Source organism: Oculina patagonica, chromosome 1, assembly GCF_052425735.1.
Source record: "Oculina patagonica isolate OP01 chromosome 1, crgOcupat, whole genome shotgun sequence".
NCBI classification, from domain to species: Eukaryota; Metazoa; Cnidaria; class Anthozoa; order Scleractinia; family Oculinidae; genus Oculina; species Oculina patagonica.
The window spans coordinates 31,132,385-31,142,910 of record NC_135758.1 but is presented as its reverse complement, the minus strand read 5'-3'; the positions used below and the strand labels follow the sequence as shown (position 1 = coordinate 31,142,910).

The following is a 10,526-nucleotide window of genomic DNA, read 5'->3' as shown; positions in this document are numbered from 1 at the left end:
GCTCGTCGAATGTTTTAGGGGTTACATGTAAATATCGTGTTTTGTACCGCCTAGTGTGTTCCTTTTAACTTATACAGCTGGCCCTGAGCAGATGTTCAAAGAAGTGCAAATTCAGATAAGGCTAAGTGAGCTTTGTCTACCCCTGAAACTGTTCCGCGTAAAGTTGCTTCCTACTTTTGCGAAATTGCTCGCAATAATTTCAAGGCGACTTCTTCCTAAAACACGTGCAATGACGTAACACAACTATCACCCATATCCTACCTGCCCTCTAACCCAAACACGATGGACTGCTTTTCTTTCTTGGCTTCTTGATCCGGTTACCATCACCATCTTCGTTTCGTGTTGTGTGTGGAGTTGCAGCGTGTGTCCGGGCCTAACATAACAGACACAAGGCGCAGCTCTGAGCGAAAGCTCTCAGAAAATTGCGCAACGTATGGTCTGTTCACATGAAGAAAATTTTTCCATAGTAGGAGGGTTTCCCTCCATACCGAGCAACCTCGGGCAAAAAAAAATATACATTTCTTTATATAAAATTACTGCGAGCCGTTTGTATGAGAAAACGCAATGTTGGCTTTGACTATTTCGAGGGACAAGTCTGGATACACAGAGCAAGCTTGAAACCGGGAGGCTGGATTAGCAGGGACAACTTTTCTCATATAAACGCACAGGGCGCCCAGGCTCACGCTTTGACAACTCGGTCAAAATGGCGGCGTCGAAATTATAAGGATTTGTATGAAACTTCTTTCCCGTAGGGGAGGGAGGCAAACGATACCTTCGAGGGTGCTTTGCCTTACACGTGTACACTAGCCCGAGTTCCCACAGGATGATTTTGCCTCACGTATAATTCTTGACTCACTGATGTACCGTGAGGGAGGATTTTTGGAAAACCCTTGCAAATTAAATTCATTGCCGCTTTACAAAACAAAGCATGCCACTACAGCAAGGTCCAGCAACATCATCAACAATGTAACGAAGCAAAGAACAATAGCTCTAAACGTTCGTTCAAAGTGGCTTTGCTAAAGAAAAGTCTTAAGATTACCTTTTAATAACTACACGCGCAATAGACACCGCAAATTCGAGCTTAATTAGACATATCGTAAATGTCTCGATGAAATATTTTAAAAAGGGAACAGAGACTGAAGTATTGTATTTAAAGCAAGTGTACATGTTTTTTATTTCAATGCAAATGTGATTCGATAATTTCAAAGTTTTCGCATATATTGTGGAAAATAAATTTAGAATGTAGTCGACACGTGCGTTTTGAATTTTGCTACATTTCCTGTCTGTTCCCAGCTGAACAACAACTTGCACGGTACCAGCATTAGCCGTTATTTCTGTAGTCTTTTCGCAAGACCTTTTGCGGCTAAGTTTTCACAGCATTTTTGTTTTGTCGCGTGCCCGTGCTTTGAATCTGTATACCGTCAAAATGGTTAATATTAATATTACGGTATATCCGTGAGTCTAGATTTATACGTGAGGTCAAATCATCCTGTGTGAACTCGGGCTAGTGTACACGTGTAAGGCAGAGCACCCTCGAAGGTCTCGTTTGCCTCCCTCCCCTACGGGAAAGAAGTGTCGTCGCCCTGACAACTATCGCCCAATCATAGCGTGAGGCTGCACGTGAAAGGCAAGGCTAATTAAAAATGCGTCGACTCTATCGGAGTCAAGGTGTTGGAGAAAGCCAAAAGTGTACAAATCTTGGATATTTTTTCCGTATTCTTTAATCACGGAGAGAGGCAGCCGGATCAAAAATTTACTGTTTCGAAAGTATGGTCTTCAAACTATACCCATGCGAAGATTTGGAGTGAGCGGATGAAATTAAAAGCAATATTTGGCTTGTTTTTGTCGAACAGTGTTGTTTATCAAGCGTCGGAAGTGTTCACCCTTACATATATTTAGGTAAGAGTAAACTAAAATTAAAAATATCGGTTAAATAGGCTTTAAATGCTATATAACAGTCAAAAACCATCACATAGACAACATATGATGTAAAATGTGAACTTACCTGGCTGTTTATTATATTTTCTTTCGATATGAATTTTAGCTATAAAGTTTCATACAAATCCTTATAATTTCGACGCCGCCATTTTGACCGAGTTGTCAAAGCGTGAGCCTGGGCTCCCTCTGATAAATGCTCAGTAAAAGACGGCTCTGTTATAGGGTAACCCCCCCCCCCCCCCCCCCTACCACATGTTATAAAGCTAGAGCAGTTCTTTCGACTGCTGAGACAGAGTAGTGGAAAAAAAGTTGTTGTTGAAGTCGAGTTGGCGTTGTTTATCCTCGACACTACATGGCTTTTCTGGACAAAGGGTGAAATTGATAAAACTTTATTTTAACAGAGTTAAAATTAAGACTGACGACTAATAAGTCTTAGTCAAGTTGACTTTTAACAAATGCGCACGTTTTCTTGATGAGGATACACTTTCGTGCGGTTAATTTTCGCGAAATTAAAGAAACTTTTAAAACTGCCTGGCCAAACTGTTAGGATTAACTTACTTGGAATTCATGGAAGCTGACGACCTATGCTCTTCAAATCCTTCTCCGCTTGGCTGCAAATGTGGTTTTCCGTTTTGGAGAGGAAAGGTGAAGGAAACACGTGATAAGTGAGGCTTAATTATAGTTGTGAGTCTCATTTCTGATTGGTTATTCTGTGCGTGCTATTTAGTGAAACACAAACTGTTTCACGTGCGTTATATTTTCAAGTACATTTCGGAACAAAGCCACTTTGGCATCTCAAACCCCTCCCGCGCGCGCGCAGTAAAAACCTTACGTTTATTTATTTTTCTCTTTTGGCTTTGGTGGCAAGGAACCTTGAAACACTGAAGTTGTCCTGCCCCTAACATAACGGATTTTTGTCGTCAACGAATTTTGAGATAGCGCTACGGACTAGACGGGTAATTTGAGTACCGTAATGATTCGATTTAGCGCCCGGGGCGCTTATTTACTTTTGGCACCTTTAGGGAGGACGCTTATTCGAGACAGGGCGCTAATTCGGGACAGGGCGCTTATTTAATTTTTTGCGAAACAACCAAATGTTTAAAACAAAACTGTAATATATTTTAAAATAACTAGCAAGTAACATAAACTGCAACAGCAAAAACTTGTTGAAAGTTCAGTTACTTTTACAAGAATTGTTCATTTTAGCAGTAAATGTTTACATGTACGGTACGGTGAATGTTCATGGTTTACCTTTTCCACGTCAACGACTTCAGTAGAGTAGTTGCCAATGGAGCGCTTTTAAGAATAGGGTTCCGTATACGAATGGGGTCGCTTTAGAATGGGGGCGCTTATTGATGGGACGCTTATTAACAAAAAAAGATTCGAAGGGGGGGGGGGGGGGCGCTTTTCGGAGAGGGCGCTTATTGGAAGGAGGGCGCTTTATCGAATCATTACGGTAATTCCTAATTGCTTCGACCCCTTTTAGCTTTTGTAAACCGTGACCAGATTTTAACTAGTGTCATGCCAGATAAAATGCAACAGTTTTATTTCACTCTTCATAAGTAAGCCCATTTAAGAATTAAAGGCAACTTTGTTTCATATTACTCCACTGCATGACAGCAAGGCCACCAGGCATGTCCGTACAAAGAAAAGAAGGGAGCATCCATGACTTCTTTGTGTCGTCACGCAACGCTTCTACTCGCTATAGCGGATCGTTGCGTGACGGTCCAAATAGCTTCTGGGCGGGGACTACCCAAAAAAGATTTGTACGGGTCGATTTACACTGTACGACTTTCTTGTATGCAACAAGCTTACGACAGGCCTACGACATGACTTAGGGCCATTTACTCGCGCGCGTCTGTCGTAATGATGTGGCAGGGTGATTTACATGACGCGATTCGTGTTGTAGTCAAGGTACAAGCGTGTCGCATGCGAAAATCGTAGGTAAAATCGTACCGTCTACTGTCTAAGGGAAATGGTCAAAACTAATGTACTCAGACAGGACCCACCACTATGCAAAAAGACAGGTGGTCTCTTCATGTACCCCCCTTCCCCACCCTGATGGTGTCTACTTTGTATAGCCCCCACTCAGTCAGGAGTAGAAACTAAGGAAAGAGTCAAACATCCTTGTGCAATTTCTCCAGCAATGCAAGCTTCATGCACACCTAATATGAAAGTCTTAACTCAAATTTTAAGGCCAATAAATTTTGTCCATTTGGCTAATCAGACAGGTGGTATCTTGCATAGCCCCCAACCCCAACACAAGGTGGGTCCTCGTCGAGTACACTTGTGTTATGACCACTTCTCTAATTCGCCCCTTACGGAAACTCCCTCACGGACTAATCACAATATCCAGTAGTCACAATGTAGCATTTTATTCTTTCTCCAAAACAAATCTGAATTTACTCGTGTCTGAAAGAATCATCACATATTTGCTTTATGTACAATAAGAACATTATTTGAAACTATGAAGTGTGTCTGTGCTTCAAAAGCAATGTAGCCATAAATAAGTCATTTTACAATAATATCATTATTATAAATAACCTGTACTGTGTACAGGATAACAATCTTCTATCAACGCTTTTAATATATTATTATGAGTACTTTCTCCTATCAAAGATAATAATAATAATGATAACAATAGTAGTTAAAAAATTAATATTCTTCACGGCTTTCTGTGTGATCTTTTTCTAAAAGTGAAATAACGGTTTATAAAAGGAACTCTAAACTTAAAAAAGCCTGCAACAGTGTCGTGTAGTTGCTTGCGTTAAAATCTGCTAAAAGCGACGATTTACTATTTTTATTATTATTTATTTTTTTTTACTATATCAGAGGCAATATTTGATAGCTTTTTTGCTGTTAACACGTAATTGGCCGGGAGGGGTTTAAAGCGACATTTATCGAAACAACAAAATCAGCGTTTTAAAGTAGTAAAATAAGGACCAATATTCTCCTTGTCTGTTGCCGTCAAGTGTAATACATACACGAGTCGTTGAATTATTTGCAAGAAAATATCCAGCATGACAGCGGAGAACATTCAAGAGTCCTTACATCAAGTAGCAGGCAACACTACATCTAGCCACTGCTAAAAACATTACGGGCACATTTACAACACGTCATTAGAGCAGTTTTTTGATTGACTGTCAAATTCAATCGTGTGTCGAGGTTTCTTGTTCTGAGCTATCTCATTGGCTGAGAAAAACCCGTGCCACGAGCTTTAACCAATCAGAGTGAACATGTTTTTTTGCCAACCAATCAGCAGCGAACCCAACTGTGACTTGAGCACGCGCGTTTTCACGCGCTTCGTGGCAGTCGCACGCCTTTTCTTCGCATTCTGATTGGCTTGCTGCGTTTTATGCGTTTGCTGTGATTGGTCAAATGTAATAACTTTGATTTTGTTTTAACAACAGTCATCAGAAAACAGCTCTAATTCTTCAACATATATAACTATTTTAAAACGATTTTAAATGTAAATATTTAGCAGAAGATAGGTATATGTTTAAACAAGCGTTTTCTACGATTAAAAATTTTCCTAACATCTTAAAGGTTAACCTCAGCATCAATAACCCTGTTAAAAAAAGAACATCAAGAGAAACAACCATCTGAAGCGGGCTTCATTTTCTATATATTAATATCCAGTAATTTATCGCTTTTTCTACATAAGATATATTATATTCGTTGCATCATATTTTATCTGAAAAGTCCATAATTATGAAATAAATAAGTAAACAAATAAACAAGTCACGAAAAAAACTTCTGCAAAATTTGTTATCAAAAACAAACAAATTTGCGCGTCCCTCGTGTAGCCGAAGTAGCTACACAAAAATTTCCATCTGGAGTTTAATATTCTCCTTAAAATATTTCAACTTAGCTTTAGCAAAGAACGTTTATTTTCCTCCACTTCTTGCTTGAAGTCTTCTTCATGGACAACTCGGCACGAGGAGGCTTACAAAACTTGGCGATTTCATGGCGTGTTATCAAAAAAGACACCATTACTTTTTTCGTCCTTGAAGCGGGAAGGCTGAATGAAGATACGTTTCAGATTAACAGAGCTGTCTCCCTCGCATTGTTTCATTGCATTCTCTTTCGTTTAAGTCATATGGCAAGTTAAATGTCGTAAACCTCAAAAGGAATCACGCCGAAAAGGTCATCTAAGGCTGTCCTCGCCATAACATTGTAAATCATGTGACCAGCACGAATCGCCCGCATGCCGAGTGGTCACAAAACTTTATCGAAGGTAGTGAATGTTTTATTTTAGCACGTGATTTGCACGTGAATATAGATGCTAGCACCAGTCGTCTTCATCACCCATTTCCTCTAGACCATAAATTGCGTAAGGGCTTTGTCCACTTCGTATCGCCATAGCAATGTGTTGGTTCATATTCGGATGGTAGCCATTCTCCAGAACACTGTCGCCCCGGTTCTCTGGCAGCGCTGGTCCTTTCCCGGTCAAGGAGAGTTGAGAGCCAGTGCGAGAGCCAGGAGTCTGGGGCAGCTGTCGCCGGTGAGGGCCAACAAGAGCTGTAGTCACACCAGGACCACGCCCTTCGTTTAGGGACGTCGTAGAACGGTGAGCAACAGGTGTGTTTTGACGATAACGGGACCGGGACGGGCTGTCCATTTGCTACAGTGAAAATGGTAAAATGTTTAACAGGCAAGAAAAGAGTTCTTGGGGGAGAACCTTTCGTGATTAAGAAGTAATCAATGAAACTGTATAAAAACAAATTTATGCTAAGAGAAAACTTAGCAACAGTAACATAAAAAGCAACAACTGCATAAACTTCAAACAAAACAGCAACGAACAACAGAAGCAACAACGGTACACAAGTACGGCTATCTCCCGCTCCTGGTAAACGTACGTTTTACAGCTTAATGACAAGCGTGACAATCCCTGTCTTTTAGTGCATGATATCAATGTGTACAGTATTGGATCATCCTCGTAAGGGAAAAGCCCTGGGAACGAGGTTGGTCTTGGATAGACGAGTTTTCTTAAAGAGACACTGTCACGGGGATTTTAATGCTTTTCGGTAAAAAGTACTAAAATTGGCGAATATGTCTTCTCGTACAGGAAATGCACCTAGTGCATCAAGATGGAGATATTAAGTTGAAGGAAGAAGGGAGCCATAATAATGTTTAGGTGTTTTTTCCAGTTCACAAGGAAAAAACTTGAAAAAATTAGCCTGATTTTTTCAAGTTGAGATCTAAAGTTCCTGATGGCATCACAATAATATCACTTGATTATCGCTTCAGTACATTTGGATTGAGATTTTTAACAAAATTGGACCACTGTTCGTAGTTTCCATATGTCTTTAGGCTCTTGAGTTTTTGAAGTGAAACTGGTGACAGTGTCCCTTAAAGTGCTACTGCGATTAAATTCGCATGTTTCCTTTTGTAGCTGTTTTAAAATATATCAAGACTTTATATGAGAAGAAAATTGCCTTTTACTGTTTTCAATTCTCTTTTCTTTCCAGAGATATTCAAGTTTTTAAAATGAGCGTGTGGTCATAGACTAACCAAATTTTGATCAAATAGAAGTGAATCTCAGCAATTTGTATGCTCTCTGATTTTTTGCAGTACACTTTGCTGTTGTGTTTCACAATATACTTTACAATTTGGTTACCATGGCAACAAATAGGTTCAGATCACCCATTTAACACCACTTTCTGGGGAACAAGTGACGTCGGTAAATCCTTCGAAATCGTCGCAAGCTACTCGCGAGTCTTCGAATCTTATTAACCAATGAGAAAATAACACGAGGAAATCGAAGGAAAAAACGGACTTTGTCACGCCAGCCTGTCGTCGAGTAATATTTCCCGCCCAAAGGGAGGACTGCCTCACGAGCCGAAAGAACATTACAGTGGAACCCCGATATAACGATATGGCAAGGGAGCAGTAAAATTATATCGTTATATCGAGGAATCGTTATATCGAAACTCCCGATATAACGATATATCATTGTACAAAGCTGTTGTGAGAAACGATAGAGATTACTCGATTACTGTCATGCTAATGGATTAAATTCAATGTTTTGCTTAAATTGTGACTGTGTACTTTAATATCGTTATATCGGGATTATCGTTGTATCGAAGATCGTTATATCGGGGTTCTATTCCAACTACATTTTACTGTAACTTTTGTCGGGACATAGAATATTCATCGTTTTACCGGGAATATTTCCCGCTTATAGCGAGGATCGTTATATCGGGGTTCCGAATGAACATTACTTAAGGTGATCCACAGCGCCCCAGAAAATCATTTGAGCAAGTTCAGTTAGAGTCCAAAGCGAAAGAAGACGTGGGCGAACTCTCTTTCCCTCTGAAGTGCCCTCCTCAGACAGACTAGGTTAATTATAAATGCTCTCCTTACCTGGTGGTTAGGATGGTACAGAGCTTGAGCCGAGCCAGAGTGATAAGGACCATCAGCTAAACTTACAGCAACGTCCTGCATCGGAACACCCTGTTACACACAAGGTAACACATCAACATACAGATTCTCCATACCCTTCCCACTACATTTAAAGGTCGGGAGAATCAGGACATTTCCCTCGTAGGTTCCTGTAACTGTTATAACGTACACGATTGTTTTTGTATATTAGTCACTGGGCTGAATGAGTTTGCAAACAAGCTTTAAACATGCCATGTTAACACAAACACACCCTGAGCATTAAACTGAATTCGCGCTAAAATCATGTTAGCATTAAACGCCAAACCTCTCATTTGCCGAATCTGATGCAGATTAGCAAATTTCATTTTACTCATAGTCCCAATGGCAATAACACGATTCTCTTTACTAAATTCTCTACAATGTTTCTACATTTTTTCTTAGATAATAAGGCCATTAGGATTAATTTGACACCTTTTTCATCAGATTCGGCAAATAAAAAAATTAAACGACAAAACACTGTGAGCAGATTTTGAATTGAACGTACGAGATGATCAGTAATGATTAGTGTTTAATGAGAGGGTCAAGAGTTCGTGCAAAGTTCAAGAGGTCAAGGCAAATAGGTCATGAATGAGGTGAAGGTCACGATCACAAATAAGGAATTGAGAAGTTTATAAAAGCCAACTAGGGAGAAGAAGGAGGCTGAGGCTATGGAAAACATGGCGGAATGACCGCGGAGATGCGAAACAAAAGAACATAGAGCAAACAGAGCATGCACACATGCACGGACAGCGAGAGGAGGATTCATTACGCGAAAAAAAAAAAACGTTTTTAGGGTCAACGGAATTTAACACACATTTGATTAATTCTTTAATTAGTTAAATAATAACAACTAGTTCTGCCTCATGCATCCGTTTTCTGGGAACCACACTCTACAATTCTTTTGAGCAGCTCAATTTACGCTGCATGATAAAACTGCGAAACCACTTTGTTTAGCGTGAGACAATTTAACATGCTTTTCTCTGGAAATGGCTCAAGAACAGAAAACGTTTGCAAGGGGCATGTCTGTTTATGTTATATATTAGGCAGTATTATTTTATAAATGAAAAGTTATGGTTAAAAAAAGGTTTTCATTTGTTAAATTAGCCATGGTTATTCAGTTTAATAAAGTTACCAAGGTTAAAATCAACCTCGTACCCAGAGTCTTCGTTCCCCTTGACCAGCGGTCGAGTGACCCCGGCACATGGCTCAACAAACTCCTTGGTGTTTTACTTCCGGCCATTTATATTGTTTTCAAAACCGCAATCAACGGAGAGTTGCTCTTTTCGTCAAGCTTGCGCAGTTAGGAACGAAAACTCGACGTACAAGATTGGGCTAAAATACAGTCAGCACGGTTTAAGATTTGCCTGGTCACGTGACCTACGAGTCAGCGATTGGCTTGAAGCAAGTGATTTGTGGTTACCAAATCACGTGGTCAGAACACGTTGGTCACGCGACTGACTAATAGAAGAAACATTAGAAACAAGATACAGGGCGCATGCGTGAGAGTATTAACATTTCTGTACCTCGCCCATCTCAGGGTCGTTTTCTCGTCGGAATTTCAGGAATGCTGGTCCTCCGACAAATCGACTCAGAACAGTTCCCTGGGAAATCAACGCCAGTCGATAGTGAGGAAGAAAGATAAACAAAAATGAAAACAGAAAAAGAGAAAGAAAGAGTGGAGTGAGAAATGAGGTAACAACTTCTTCTGTAGATAGTTTACTTTTTAGCTGCTGGAAAATGCTTTGCCAAAATAATATGTGATCCCTTTCTATTGACTCCATTTCGATAGATTTGTAACGAAACAGGGCACTTGTAGTCAATCAATCAATCAATCAATCAATCAATCAATCAATCAATCAATCAATCAATCAATCAATCAATCAGTCAATCAATCAATCAGTCAATCAATCAATCAATCAATCAATCAATGAGTCAGTCAGTCAATCAATCAATCAATCTGTCGATCAATCAATCAATCAATCGTTTTAAACTTGTCAGCGCCACTGGAATAATACATCAGCCACGACTATGAAGTAATTTAAACTAAACGTCGTGTGTATTGAATACAAATCGAGACCGTTTTCAGTTAAAAATTGTCAAATCAAAGCAGTGTTTTTTGTTTGTTTTAAAAAATGCATCGCAAAAAGACAAAGCTAAGAATCACA

General features: G+C 39.8%; 1 protein-coding gene across 6 annotated transcripts in view; it reads right to left on the bottom strand.

Annotated features, from left to right (window-relative positions):
* Window positions 1-4,297: 4,297 nt before the first annotated feature.
* The window catches only part of LOC144663825 (voltage-dependent calcium channel type A subunit alpha-1-like), a 43,098-nt gene continuing 36,869 nt past the window's right edge, over window positions 4,298-10,526 (bottom strand). For 4 of the 6 annotated variants that reach the window (XM_078524890.1, XM_078524903.1, XM_078524897.1 and 1 more), the window contains 3 exons: window positions 9,885-9,962; window positions 8,305-8,394; window positions 4,298-6,562 (listed from right to left, as the gene is read on the bottom strand). In XM_078524890.1, coding sequence (XP_078381016.1) covers window positions 6,224-6,562; window positions 8,305-8,394; window positions 9,885-9,962 — 507 coding nt within the window. In that variant the 3' untranslated portion in view covers window positions 4,298-6,223. The remainder of the gene's footprint in view (window positions 6,563-8,304; window positions 8,395-9,884; window positions 9,963-10,526) is intronic. The other 2 variants (XM_078524920.1, XM_078524928.1) reach the window with 1 other exon arrangement.